General features: G+C 38.3%; 1 protein-coding gene across 1 annotated transcript; it reads right to left on the reverse strand.

The window, feature by feature from the left end:
• Positions 1 to 2,220: 2,220 nt before the first annotated feature.
• myl2b (myosin, light chain 2b, regulatory, cardiac, slow) lies at positions 2,221 to 7,572 on the reverse strand. Its single transcript, XM_061730473.1, has 7 exons — positions 7,460 to 7,572; positions 4,450 to 4,542; positions 4,267 to 4,342; positions 2,838 to 2,942; positions 2,661 to 2,739; positions 2,527 to 2,575; positions 2,221 to 2,418 (listed from the first exon to the last, which is right to left on the reverse strand). The coding sequence occupies exons 1-7, from the start codon at positions 7,460 to 7,462 to the stop codon at positions 2,314 to 2,316; spliced, it is 510 nt and encodes a 169-aa protein (XP_061586457.1). The 5' UTR covers positions 7,463 to 7,572; the 3' UTR covers positions 2,221 to 2,313.
• Positions 7,573 to 15,285: the final 7,713 nt, after the last annotated feature.

Below are 15,285 nucleotides of genomic sequence, written 5' to 3' on the forward strand. Positions count from 1 at the left end.
AGAACAGTTATTTCCAAAAATGATCTGGAGCTAATTATTCATGCTTTTGTGTCATCTCGTTTGGACGACTGCAACAGTTTGTTTTCTTGCTTAAACAAGAAAGAACTGGGTCGTCTTCAGCAAGTCCAAAACTCTGCAGCAAAGCTGCTGACCTGCTCAAATAAAAGGGCTCACATCTTGTTTTTTTTATCGTATTTCTACTTTTATTGTAGTGTTTTATTTGTGTTATTATTGATGTTGTTTTATTTTTGTGACGCACCTTGTAACATTCCGTTGTCTGTGAAAGGTGCGCAGAGGTGTCAAGTAACGAAGTACAAATACTTTGTTACCTTACTTAAGTAGAAATTTTGGTTATCTATACTTCACTGGAGTAATTATTTTTCAGACGACTTTTTACTTTTACTCCTTACATTTTCACGCAATTATCTGTACTTTTTACTCCTTACATTTTAAAAACAGCCTAGTTACTCTATTTCATTTCTGCCTTTAAAAAAAAAACTATCCAGTTAAATTGCTCCATCCAGATAGAGTGAATTTGGTTGTGGTTGTGGCACAGATGTTCTTGTCCAGTTTTGTTCTTACATCCGTTCCCTCAGATTCCTGCAACTAAACTTGGATGTACATTCCAATAAAGGTTAGGATAAATGATAACAGGCCTCTGAAGTTTGACTTTTTGTACCATTACAATACTTATAGGCAACTAGTCATCATCTCTCCTGCTCTCTGAAACACATGTTAATGCTCAATATTACACATATATGGTTCTTTAATATATTTGCATTATACTAAGATGCATTCATTTTCAATGGCTTTTATCCTTAATGGCTTTTTCCCCCCTTACATTACTTTAACTTTTATACTTTAAGTAGTTTTGAAACCAGTACTTTTATACTTTTACTTGAGTAAAAAACTTGAGTTGATACTTCAACTTCTACAGGAGTATTTTTAAACTCTAGTATCTATACTTCTACCTGAGTAATGAACGTGAATACTTTTGACACCTCTGATAAAATGTACTTATTTACTTACTTACCTTCAGCAGCTGCTACGCTGCTGCCCCCCTCTGGCCGGGTGGGGGATTACATGCACCTTCAGAGTACCGCATCTCTAAATAAAGCCACACTACTCCATCTTCAAGGTTTCATAGGACCAATGGTATATGCAAAACAGACACTTCCAGGGAAAATATGAATACTGTAGCGTAAATCCGAGATCTTATTGTGTTAATTTCTCTTTTTTATCACATTTCAATAACACTATCACAAAATTAGGAAGCCTAGTAAAATGTGAACATGTTTGAGCAAAACACAATTACTTGTACCTGTTGCAATGTTACCTCAATACAACGGTTACCTCAAATAGCATTTTATTCAAAAAAATCTGTTATGAAAGGTAAGCGGATGCATATTTTTGTTCAATAATTTTACGTTGAAAGGTAAGCAACTTATTAGAAAATATTTATACAGCAGATTAATTATTCATCTGCAGCTATAAATAAAGCTGCATAGTTACAGCAGAATCCCACAGGTCTGCCAAAGTGTAAAATATTTGAACAGAACTTTAAATGGACAATTACTGACAGAGGTTGTTTCAAAATTTGAAGTTTAATACTGTGTACTACTACAAGTCTGAAGTAACCCTTTTGTTTTGAATGAATAAGTTTGTTCAAACCTTTGACTGGCGCTTATTTTAGATATCCAAGTTTGTGTGTTCAGTTAATAAAGAAATAAAATATCCTCCAATAGACACTTTGCTGTCTCAGAAATAAGTTATGTAATAAATAAGTTTAAAGCTGCCTGGGTACCGCCTCTACTCAATGGTCAGAAACTCTTTCCAGCTAATAGAACGTCCCAAGAAACCCTTTACAGGACAGACGGTCAAGCCAGTACCGCCCAGCTGTTTAATTTATAAGAAATTTGCTGGAATAGTTGACCTCCCTGTTTGTCCTTAATCCTCAAGAGTCAGCACAAGACTAAAACTCAAGCATGCAGATTCAACATGGAGCTCCTAAAGTGTTTTTCTGCTGTTATCATGTAAAACAAGGCTACATGCCAGTCTCTCGAGCAAAGAACAGCAAACACACAGACCAGCCAGCATGACGCTGTCTCATTATGTTGTATTTACATTCATCTTCTCTAATTCACTCATGATAATTTCAGAGAATGACCAGTGTATACATACATATTCATATTATAAAAATACATACTTAACACATGGAAGTGAAATTTTTATTTTAAAAATTTTATTTCCATTGTAGTTTGTGAGATAGATGACACATCTGGACACAAACAAGTTATCTAAGGATGAAGTCCTCTACTCCGCGTCTTTCTCTTCACCGTGTGTGATGACGTAGACCAGGTTCTTGTAGTCCAGGTTTCCCGCTACATCTGGAGGGAACGCTACAAACATCGCTTCCATCTGCAGGCATAAGGGGAAAATTAAATGAAGTCAAACTTTTATCTTTGAGTTTTAGGAAACTCAAAACTCCTGTAGCAAGCATAAGATTTTGAGAGTGAGAGCACAGACCTCCTCAGGAGAGAACCTGTCAGCCTGAGTCGTCAGCATCTCTGTCACACTGTGAGAGGGAGCAGAGAGTTAGCGAGGGTGAGCAGAACAGAAACTCACCTCATCTGATGCTGCTGTGTTCAACTTTTACTCACTAGTCCTTCTTTAACGCCCCCGTTCCCTCAGGGTCAAAGACTTTGAAAGCATTCAGGATGGTCTCTTCTGGGTCAGCACCTAAACACAAAAATGTGAGATTTGATTAAATAAAATAATAATAAAGAATTATTTCAAATTTCCATTTACACATGTGATGACCCCGCAGTCTAGCTCACCTTTCAGTTTCTCTCCAAACATAGTGAGGAAGACTGTGAAATTGATTGGTCCTGATGCCTCCTTCAGCATTTCGTCAAGCTCGTCCTGTCCCACATTTAAGCGACCTGGAGATGGATGAAAGAAAAAGCAGGGTAAGATCTAGGGCTTTGTGATGATTGTTTAGATCCCTGATTAATCTCTTTAACATTTTCTCAGTTAATCAATTATCATCTAAGTCAGTGTCTCCCAACCTGGGGTTCGGGCCCCCCCTGGGGGGGCGCCAGAGATCTTTGGGGGGGGGCGCGAAACTTTGTCTGCTTTGGAATTAAGCAGTTGTAAAAAATATATTTGCGAATGAATCATTCATAAGAAATAGTTAGGAATAATTTATGAATGTCTTGAATATTTTTTGTGTTTTTTATAGACTGGTGACAAACACAGGAAATGATTTCATTCCTTATTATTATATCATTACTCAACATTTAATCTACTCCAACAGGTTGTTAAAGGAAAAATTTAAAAAAATGTTGGTCTCATATTAAAAGAGACATTTTTCAGAAATATTTTTATGTCCTTTTGTGCGTATTTTATACATTGGTGACATTGGAGAAAAACAAAGTTTAGTTTAGTTTAGTTTAGTTTAGTTTAGTTTATTTTGTTTTGGTCATTTACATTTTAAGATGTTTGCATATACACACTGTATATGTACAGTATACAAACAGGTATAAATATATATATGTACACATTTCCTTTTTTTTTTTTTGACCAAAAAGGTATAGGCTGAAGCCTCATGGCTTATTTTGCCTATCCTTTTCAACAAAGGCAGACTTCAGAAACAAAAGATACTAATAAGAAGAAAACGAAACGAACGAACAAAACAAAGAAAAGAAGAGAAGAAAATAAATGTGGTCACTCACGATTTGAGGATAGCTGCAGGAGGAATGTTGCATAATTTAGACAGTTTAATATGAAGATAATTTATATTTGTGTTCTATATTTATCCATTATTTTAGATTTATAATTTTTTTTAAATTTATAAATTGAGCTACTTTTTTTTAGTTCCTCATCCAGGCGGTTCCACAGTTTCACGACTTCGACACTGATACACCTTGACATTTTTTTTGTTCTTGGCCAAAGTCATATGTATACAGAGTAAACCAAAGAGAAATGTATCAAAAAAACATAATTGATGTTCATTTTTTCCATTAAAGACTCTTTCGGTGTTAGCACATACGGGTCGGGGGGCCCGGCTGGTCTTAGACACAAGTAGGGGGGGCTCCAAGGAAAAAAGGTTGGGAACCACTGATCTAAGTGATACCATCTACTCAAGGAGACTTGCTTGAACACGACGACATTAACAGTAGAGCCGTTGCTTATCTTTTGTCAAATACGAACCTGTTAAACCGTTACAACAAAGAAGAGAATCACGTGACCAGACAGTGAGCTCACCTAAAGCTGCGAAGGTGTCTCTCAGGTCGCTCTTGTCGATGAAGCCATCTCTGTTTTGATCCATGATGGTGAAAGCCTGCAGAAGATGTACAGTTACATTGCGCGTCTCCAGTTTGCACAGCAGGCAGTCACTGCAGGTGCTCAGATTCAAGTTTGAAATTGAATATATGTCAGAGCGCTCACTTCTTTGAACTCCTGGATCTGAGCCTGTTCAAACATGGAGAAGACATTGGAGCCGGCGCCATCGGCGGCCTTCTTCTTTGCTTTCTTGGGAGACTGCAGGGTTATACCACAAAGCACAAAAACTGATTCACCACATTTAATGTCACTGTCTTCACCTTGACGCCTGTCTGACTTTTTAGTTGTGTGGTTACAGGTAGACAGAGAGAAGGTACTGTAGTTTGCACATCCACTTTTATAGTCAATCTCACAAATGCGATCACTTCACACTTGAGCTTCCTGTGCATACAAACTGTTGAATGGTGTTGAACGGTTAGGTTATGTTGCATTTGTGCACGTGGATGTGAAGTTTTGAGACTTTTCACACTGTTGGAAGCTCACAGATCCACAAAGCTGGCATCAGATTCAGTGTTAGAGAGAATGCTAGACGTAAGAACATCTAACATTAAAGGAAAACTAAAATATACAGGACTGTCTCAGAAAATTAGAATATTGTGATAAAGTCCTTTATTTTCTGTAATGCAAAAATGTCATACATTCTGGATTCATTACAAATCAACTGAAATATTGCAAGCCTTTTATTATTTTAATATTGCTGATCATGGCTTACAGTTTAAGAAAACTCAAATATCCTATCTCAAAAAATTAGAATATTCTGGGAATCTTAATCTTAAACTGTAAACCATAATCAGCAATATTAAAATAATAAAAGGCTTGCAATATTTCAGTTGATTTGTAATGAATCCAGAATGTATGACATTTTTGTTTTTTTAATTGCATTACAGAAAATAAAGAACTTTATCACAATATTCTAATGTTCTGAGACAGTCCTGTACAGCTGCAATGATAATAAAATAAAGAGTTTCTGAATGTATTTGATGCAAAGAGAGGAGTTAGTGTTGAAAGTCTGTTTGCTAAGACTCTCTGACCCTCTGGGGCCAGAATTAAATAGTGTTGTAATTCAGGGGCCAGGTCTGTTCTGACTGCTCATAAAAAGGTCTGCTACACCTCAAAATAACCATAAAGGATAATAACACACAAATCTAATGAAAAAGCAGAAGGTTTTATATTATTTACAACCCCACCGCCCCCCCCCCCCCAAAAAAAAAAATTAACAAAAAAACTAAAACGGTGTACATCAGGTCATGGGTGCACATGCATTCAATATTTTACATGCACAGGGATATTTTTGTGTGTAAAATGACCACGTATATGATAAATTTGCTTATAAAATAATAATATTTGTTCAGGTTTTTACATTTAAGTTGTTTCACACATGTTCAACTTGCTCGTGCGGGTTGTGACACACATTACAAGTATCCACAGTCAGCTGTTTTGTAAATCGTGTGTACACATTACTATCCTTTTTTTCTCCCCGTGCACACATGCCTTGAGGATAATGAGCTGATCAAGAGCAAACTTACTAAGTCTGATCGCTCAACAGGCAGTGTTTTTAAACCGGGGCACACGTTTCATTAAAAAGGATTACAAACGCTGTCGGTTTGTCATGGAAAGATCTGCTCAAGCCTCTAATTTTACGAGATGACAGACTAAGCTCGGGGAGGGTGTGGTCCACTGCCTGTGCTCTTATAGTCTCGGGATCACTTCAGGGATTATTCCATAGGGCCCTGGGTAATGACAGTCTGGTACCGTGAGCCCCGTTTGATCAGAAAACGCTCGCAGGAAAGGATTATGTTGAGCTATTTACACGACTGCCAAGTTTACTGTGAAAAAACAGTGGAAGGGGATGCAGCGAGATGACATCATACAGCGTGGATTCCTGGGCCTCTCGACAGCTGCCGTCTAGTTTTGGATTAGTGCTGGAGGAGCTGGATCTCTCACGGAGAGGACCTCTGGCATTCAAATTAATTATTTTCTTTCTCTCTCTCTTTTTTTTTAAAGAAGATTGGGGTTTTTGCAGGAAATGAGGCAACATTTGCTCAGGTTGGATCAACAGAAACTTCATCGATGCTTCATCTCTCTGTGGCACATACTTGTCATTTCAATCTCTCTCTTCCGTCTCCCCCTCTCTCCTCCTCATCCCTTCCTTGCACTGTTCTCTGATTGCTTCCTTCGTCCTTCACAACTCCCCTCATCCCTTCTACTTCCCTATCCACATTTCTTCCACTTCTCTTTTGTCTCTTCTCCTTTCTTCTCTTTTTCTCACACCCACTTCTTCCCTCTTTTTCCTTACTGTTCCTCTTTTTTCCTCTTATTGTTCGTCTTGTAGTGTAATTGATTCACATGGTCACTTTTTCTTGTTGTCTTCTTTGATTTGTTTCCTCTTCACTGTTTCTTTTCACCCTCCATATTTTCCCATCCTCTTGTTTTCTTTCTTTCTTTCTTTCTTTCTTTCTTTCTTTCTTTCTTTCTTTCTTTCTTTCTTTCTTTCTTTCTTTCTTTCTTTCTTTCTTTCTTTCTTTCTTTCTTTCTTTCTTTCTTTCTTTCTTTCTTCTTCCTGCACTCTTCCCATCTACCCACATCTTCTCTCACCTATTCATTCATCCTGTGTATTTTGCTCTCCTCCTCTTCTCCCAGGTCTTTCCTCTCCTTCCCTCTTTTCTTCTGGATTTATTCTCACTTTATTATCTCATATACATATGAACAAGAGTTGTGTGTGTGTGTGTGTGTGTGTGTGCGTGCATGTGTGATTTTCTGGTATAATTTTCTGGTATAATTTTCTGGTAAAAATAAAACATAGGCCTAGATGATGGTTAGATGTGTCGTCTCACCTTTAATTTTTCCATCCCTATTTGCTCTCTTTCAAATTATTTAGTTTTTTTTAATTATTTTTAATGAAAAGATAGATATAATCAGGTGGTCCACAAAAGGACAGCTGGAGCTCTGCGTGGATTAGTTATATTAGGTGTAAATTGAGCTAAATCTGGCATAAATCTAAAAAGATGCTGGCCGTTAACTGCAATTACAAATATTTTAAGCATATTATCCATGCAGCAAAGCCAGGATGTGTCCAGGTGTAAAAGCAATGGCAGTAAAATCTGTGTCCACTCACCATGATTCAGTTGTAGCTGGATGGGGACTGAGCAGTGCCCTTGCTGCTTTATAACAGAGCAGCGCACTAAACAATGGGTAGATATAGTGACCCCTCTGTCCTCTACTGTATAATAGCGCATGCTTTGGGACTATAAATACTCCATGCCTTCTTTAGGCAGAGAGACAGGTAAAAGGGACCATTGTCTCCCTGCCAGCGGGCACCATTGTCTGAGCTCATGAGATCTAGGGATAATAGCCAAATGCACATACCCCATTACTGAGGCCCAAGAATAACAACAGGACATAGTTCTGGCCCGGAAAGGACAGTTGTGTCTGCAACTGACAGTTGCACTTGATGGGATCCATCATCCAGCTGTCCTGCTGGTGCTGCACAGAGGCCGAGGCTGCGGTCGGACGGGAGGCCCCTCATGGTAGCCCAGCAAACGGAACTGTTGGCTAAGTCTTTCTGAGCCCCAGTAAGACTCGCTAACACACAGAAAGACAACATTAGTAAGACACATCGGTCATGTGATGTGCTTAGAAAGACAACATTACCGTAGTAAGACACATCGGTCATGTGACGTGCTTAGAAAGAAAAAACAAGGGTTCCTCTTATGTCTGTTTATTTACATTTTTATTTATTTATCTTATTTCATTTTATGTATTTATTTATTTATTTATTTATTTATTTATTTATTTATTTATTTATTTATTTATTTATTTATTTTATATTTATTATATGTATTTGTTGTTGTTGTTTTGTGTGTCCTGTATTTTATTTTATTACTTTATTTTTCCTATTATTATTGTCTTCAGTCAGAGTTTGATTGGTAATTGGTACTTACTTTGGGACCTGTTTATAATTACGTATTTTGCAGTGTGTGTGTTTTGGGGTGTTTGTTATGTTAAGTTTTGTGTCCGTATTTATTTTACTTGTTTTTTTGTTGTTTTTTTTTGTGTGTGGTAAAATATAAAACGGGGAATTCTGTCGAATTCTTTAAAAAAATGTTTATTGTCTAATATGCATTACATGGACTACCCAATAAAGAAACATGTTAAAAAAAAAAGAAAAAAAAAAGAAAAAACAAAAGTCTCGAAAAGCCATTAATTCTAGCACCGGTGTCTGGTTTGTTGCAGTATTCGTTGTCCATCCAGCGTCCAAGTGAAAGTCAAATCATTCATTACTGAATTTATGAGTATCAAAGTGCTTATTACCTACAGGATGTGAGTAAGCACCTTTGGCAAATTCACTTTGTAAAAAAAAATAAATAAATACATAGATGTAGAAATAACTCTGTGTGATTTATTGCCCTTTGCTACACTGACAATGCATATTTAGAGGGATCAAAAGTAATTGCACACTACATGTATATTTATGGTTTAATGATTGAAGTTCATCCATCAAGGAGTTGGTTGATAGAGAGTTAAGAGTTGACATTTAGACGAAGGTGGAGCAGTCTGTCAATATGAGGAGAGCAGAGGTGACCATGCGAGGGAAGAAGATAAACAAAGGAACGCACTGAGCGAGCTTCTTTGGGCTGATGAAATGAAAATCAATCTCTACAGAAATGATTGAAGGAGGAAAAGTGCAGAGAAACAAAGAAGAAGCAGAAGATCGGCTTCATCTGTCAGGCATGGCCGTGCCTGCTATGGCTCGGGCATGTATGGCTGTCAGTGGGCCCGGCATGCTGGCATTTACTGCCGATCACGCAGCTGACGGAAACAACAGGCTGAATGCAGAGTGCGGCAGCTTTGTGGGAGCTGATGTTTTTCTTATTTGCCGTGCAAATGTCATTTAAGGATTGCACACCTAAATATGGAGGATCCTTTTTTCCACAGAGCTGTAATTTATATAACAGTCCACCAGCACGGCAGAGGAACACTGACCTCACCAATGTCATAAATTTAACCGCAGCTATTACGACCTTTTTTGGGTTCTGGGGCAAATATAGTGACAAGCATTTCAAATGAAACGCTGAACATACTGTGGATCAACTACTGGCACCATCAGTGGACCACATTACAGCATCAGAATCAGAGAGAGCAACCCGAGCATGCCCACACACATACGAGGCATTTCTGCTGGTTTATGAGCCCTTGAGTAATATGAAATTTCTACAATAGCCAACAAGAAATGTACTGACAAATAACATGTATAAAAATATAGAAAATACCACCATAATTGAGAAAAAAAGAGTTCAAGTAACAGATCCAACAAAGTGTAACTGCATTTTAAAAGACTACATGTGCTGATGATGTAGAATAACGAGTGTTGTAAGATTTATTGTGTTTAACTGTATACAGCATACAAGGGATGGGAATAAATAGAAAGGTATTCATGTGAATCATGTAGTGAGGGTATGATGCATGAATGGAAACTTGCGGGGCAGTTAATTCCTCATGAAGGAGCTGGATCTTCGGGAAAAGCTGATTTTGTCCTTGACCTGGCTTTGTTCAAAAAACACTTGAAAAAAATCATTTTTTTACCGTAGTTAAGATCAGAAACACATCTGGAGTTCTTAAATTGTACCTTTTTTTTCATGCAATTATCCTACATTTTCTTAATTTTTTTTCCATCTTTCAATAATTCAGTAGTGCTTTTCTTTTTCATGGTAAATTGTCTTTTTCCGTCTTATATTATCTATTTCTATATTGTGTTTTTGCTTTTGCTGTTGTTTTTGTAGTTTATGTTTGTTTTATAAAGGGGAAGCATTTTCATAAGCCTTTTTGCCTTCCACCTCTCCTGCACAATGCTTCATTTTACCTTTGTTTTTTACTGTTATGTTTTATGTGCAAAATAAACTAAACTAAACTAAACCTTAATGTACACGTTGTTAGGAGTCCTCCTCCTCTGGCTGGGAGAGCCAGCAGCACAGGTGCTGCTGATCAGCCATCTACCTCAGCTGCCACTAATCACCAGCCCAGGCTTAAAAGAAGACCTGGACCTTCACTCAGTGCTTGATTGTACTGAACCCATGCGGTAACTAAATCAGGCCCTTCGAGAAACTTTCTCTAGCTTTTTTCAGCCCTCGAGTTTGAACCTTTGTGTCGTGCTTACATTAATCCCTCTTTGTTTTTTGTCCCAAGGCTTTTTTGTTCCTGTGTCTACGTTGCCTCCCTGGACCCCTCCTCGACGCCTCTGTTCCCCTCGCAGCCATTCTCGTGGATCTCCGTGACCCCCCCCCCAGCTGCCAACTCACGACTGACCCTGGTCTCCTGGACCCCCAACCATCGCTCCCCTGTTTCCTCTGCCTTCCCCTCCGGATCAACCCCTGAGTCAGTTTTTTCCCCTTCACCTTAATAAACAGCCATCTGGCTCTTTATTTCAATTGTTTGGTCTCCTGCCTGTTTGTGGTTGGCTACTCGGGTTCACCTCAGGTTTTGGGGTTGGACCCTACACACGTTGCACTCAAGAGTAACTCATAGACTTCATTTAAAAAAACAAACTGGTTTCAACAGGTTTCACATAATTTTCCTTTGTCCGTTAGCGCTAATGTTTCCTCAGCAGGCCATGCCATCAGCAACCTGGAGTCCAGTTTGCAAGTGAAACCAAACTAGTTAAAACAAGTGCATCGAATCTCCTCAGAGCCACAATGTGAGCTGGGCCTTTTTCCTTTCACCGCGGAGTCTATGTGGGTTGTCCCCCTCAGGTGCCGCGTGATGGTGCTGCCCAGGAGTGTGCAGGACTCCCGAGCCACCACAGTGCAGCTTGGGATGGAGTGAGGTGGGTGTGCTACAAGGTGACCTCTTGAAGTCCTGAGTGTTGAGTACCAGGTATTTATGACTACAGCCAGCTGCCCAGTCTCACTTGATATATGTGTATGTACAGATGGGTGGCATTTTAAAAGGAAAGCCTCATAAAATCTCTTGGTAAGTTGCTCGGCTTACATGTGCCACCAGAAGAGGGTCGACACACAATTGAGATAATTGTGAGACTGAAATTGTGAAAGAGTAGGAATGTGGCTTTTTGATGTTGATGGAGAACTTTATCTACCACTAGGTCTTACATTTCCCATAGATGCTCATTCATACCCTGTATGTGCAGGGATTGTTATCCTGAAGGAGACCACTCACAAACGGTTCATCACTGGAAAAAAGTGTTCATCCAAAACAGCTCAGTATTGATTTACAGTTACCCTCTGAAGGATACAAGTGGACCCAAATTATTAGGTCAAAATTCCCCTTACATCATGAAAAAGTAGCCTCTCACGTTGAGCATAAAGGGTTCAGAGATGTCTTTTCATTGTTTTATATTTCTGAGTGATGGAGAGGAGTCTCGAGAGGAGTCTTGTTAATCACATTTTTTGACATAGTGGAATTCCAAACCGCACAATTCATGTATAAAGCTAGGAACAACTTATTACCATCTCACTTACAGGAAATGTTTTATGACAGAGAGGGGAGGTATAATGTAAGGGGTTCTCTAAATTTTAAGACTTGCAGAACACGAACAACAATGAAAAGATTTTCTATATCAGTCAGTGGAGTTAAACTATGGAACAGAATGGATTCAGAATTAAAACAATGTCCAAACATTAACCAGTTTAAAAAAAATTATAAAAACATGATTTTCACGAGGTACAAAGAGGAAGGGGTTTAGCGGCTTTTAGGGGCCTGCAGATAACACTATTGGGTAAAGGGGTAGATCTGTTTATATTTATGTACATAAATGGGCAGCTAATTATATGTGTATGTATGCATGTGTGTGTATATAAATATATATATATATATATATATATATATATATATATATAAATACATAGATAAGTAAATAGATAAATACATAGATATAGAGCAGATGCAGTTAATAGAGACAGTATAGTGTAAATAAATATATTTATATAAATATTTATATGGGCATGTGTGTACAAATATATAGAAATATTCAACTATGTGTATGTATGTATAGGTATGTGTGTGAGTATAATACTACTACTACTACTACTACTACTACTACTACTACTAATAATAATAATAATAATAATAATAATAATAATACTGTTATTTAGCAGTGTGAGTACAGTATGTGAGTATTTATAAATACGGATTAAATGATTAGTGAATGGGGGTAGGATTAAATAACTTTACACTTCTTCCTACTCCTTTTTTGCACATGTAGGCTAAATAAAGATTTGTTAAAGAGTTAAAGTGTTAAAGAATGAAATTCTTTGTTTTGTTGTTTTGTTTTCTTAAACTTCTCTTGAAGTGTTGTTTTTTACATGTACAAAAATAAAATAAATCAAATCAAATCGTCACTGCGTCACAGCGGTGACTCCTCCCTCGTTTCCTCGGCTGTGCCGTGACCCGGGCCGTCCGCTAGAGGGCGCTGACACACAGCAGCCAGCGCTTTGACTGCAGCACTCGAGCTCCTGCTGCTGTGTCTGCTGCCCTCATTTAAAACGCACTTTTGGAAATAATTTTTCACATTCATTTTAGATTTTGATTGGTTTAAGTTGAAACCAAAATGCTCAGGAAGTCATCTACATCCCACACAGCATGACAGTTTTAATTATGTCACGGTACTTGCTATTAATAAAAACTGACTTTATCATGTTTCAATGAATACACCTTATTTAACCTATGTATGGTTTACTCATAGCTTAAAAGAGATCAATATGACCTGACTCTGAGGTATTAGCTGTGTTGTTGACACTGAAATTCCTAAAAAAGAAAAAAAGTGTTGACTCCTGCGGAATTTTAAAGGCTCTGAGTTATAAATAAATATATATTTATATCAGGGTAAAATTAGGTTTGATAAAGTACTATTGGAATGCATATGATCTCGGTCAATAAAACATGATGCTGCTGACATCTGAACCTCCTCAACCAAAGCAGAGCTCCGTAGAGGCCAACATTTGGTTTGAAAGGAGACATATTATGCCATTTAGTCACAAGCTGGTACAATTTTGTGCAATCTATAAAGATGCAGCAAAGAATCTGGGTTTCAAACCATATCTTTGACTTTTTGTTCACGGCAGCAGCTTTTAGTGGTTAGAGTCAGCTACTATACTCCACTTCTTTTCTGAGGAGTGCATTTCTTCTGAGATCCATCTTACAACTTTCAGAAGCTTTCTGCTGAAGTTCAGTAAATGTCACATCATGAAGTGAAGCTGGTTGGAGATAAAGATGCAGAAGCTGGATAATTCTGCTGTGATCTGGGTCTGAACCGCTGAACACATCTGAACGGCTCACATGCTTTCAGACTGCAGGTGTCCACGCAATCAGTGACAGAGTTTATGTCAGAGTTTTTGTCACATCAGAGACCCAAATTTGTGCACCAAACACCACCCCTGTTTAAATATAAAACTGTAAATGAAAAGTTTATCAACAGAGTAACACATCTGTACAAACTTAAAAAAGAGGGGGAAAAAATCCATGATCTTGAGGATTGAGTCTCCCCATGAATTGTTATTATTAAAGTGAGTCTGACGGATGATAATATTGTCCAGGACAAGATGGAATTTGTTGAAATTTGATTATTGACGTTAAAGTAACCAGTTCATGGGACAGTTTATTTGTAAAAGCTGACTTAGGTAGTGTTCTTGTCTGTCATAAACCTAAACTCAGAGAAGCTGCCATTATTCCTCCCATATATGACATTTCAGCAGCCAGATTTGAAAAGAAGCGCAGTCATTTCAAACCTCTCGTTCAGCGACCTCATCAAAAACAATGATTTGAACAGTCTTAGATAATTTCCTATCTCTGCACACGCTCCCCGTTTTAAGTAACCGCATGCCGCCTTTTAGATTAAGCTTTTTTAGAGTAATGTATTAATTTGAATGGGGTGACAAGGTTACTGGAAGAGGCCCGCAGTGCTTTGCTGATGAGGGCAGCGAATGTGAGGTCAAGATTATGTTCAGAATTAGAGAGTCGATTGAGGACATTAGATTCAGCAGTTTTTCAAAAGGCTGAGTGTGGATTCAGGAGTATGACAGACAGAGCGTCTGGAGCTGCTGCAGATTCTGGCTTTAAGTCCCACCTGGGTGGGCCTCGAATTGTGGGCGCTCGACATTCCCAGCGGGTCAGGACAAAGAAATCCTATCCGGCATCTGGGAATGTCTACAATGACAATTACTTTGCTCGAGGCTCTTGTGTGACCAGGTTACGTTAAGGTTAAAGAGACAATTAAAGAAAACATGCAGCCTATGTACTGCAAGTCCCTGCCTATAAAATGACCTGGTCTTGATTAACAACCAGCCTGCCTAGTGTTGCGGCGCTCCCTACACTTTAATTGTGTGGAAGAATGATGGCACTAAAGGAAGCAGTTGCATCAACACATCCTCTGCACAAGTATTTAGTGAAAAAATAATACATTTTGAATGTTGAATACTTTGAAAGTGTGGCAGGGGTGAGATGCTATTTGCAAAATGGAGCAAATATCTCATCCTGATCTTAATGAGTTGCAAAAGTAATTTTTAAAAAGCCTCTCTCTGTCATCCATGGCTCAAGTGTTAATACTGCTTTCCTGATGCATCACTATCTTCCTTATTACACTTGAATTCAAAATTTTAGCCTCACCTTCGAGCCATAAATAAAATGCAAGAAGCAAAACTTTTAATAATCTTTCTTCGCTCTCCCCTCAGGTGTTGTTCTTTGGCAGAGGAATATGTCATTGTCCCTTGAGGTGCTTAGAATATGACTCATGTGAATATTATTTCCACCCAGGTCTGCCTTTCATAAAGGATACCAGGGAGAAGCCGTGCGGTGCGAGCTATACATGCACGGGAGTCGGTGCAGAATGTGGTTCAAACCATCTGTTTTGATGGATATGTTCACTCAGTGGTAGTGATAAGATGCGGGGATAATGAATGGAGGTAAATCACGGAGTGCTCATCTGCACATAAC

This window comes from Cololabis saira, chromosome 9, assembly GCF_033807715.1.
Source record: "Cololabis saira isolate AMF1-May2022 chromosome 9, fColSai1.1, whole genome shotgun sequence".
Classification (NCBI taxonomy): Eukaryota; Metazoa; Chordata; class Actinopteri; order Beloniformes; family Belonidae; genus Cololabis; species Cololabis saira.

Coding starts and splice junctions, on each gene's coding strand:
- myl2b (XM_061730473.1), bottom strand. Junction 2,740..2,837: donor GTTTGGAGAGAAACTGAAAG/GTGAGCTAGACT, acceptor TTTTGTGTTTAG/GTGCTGACCCAGAAGAGACC. Junction 2,576..2,660: donor GGGGCGTTAAAGAAGGACTA/GTGAGTAAAAGT, acceptor TCCCTCTCACAG/TGTGACAGAGATGCTGACGA.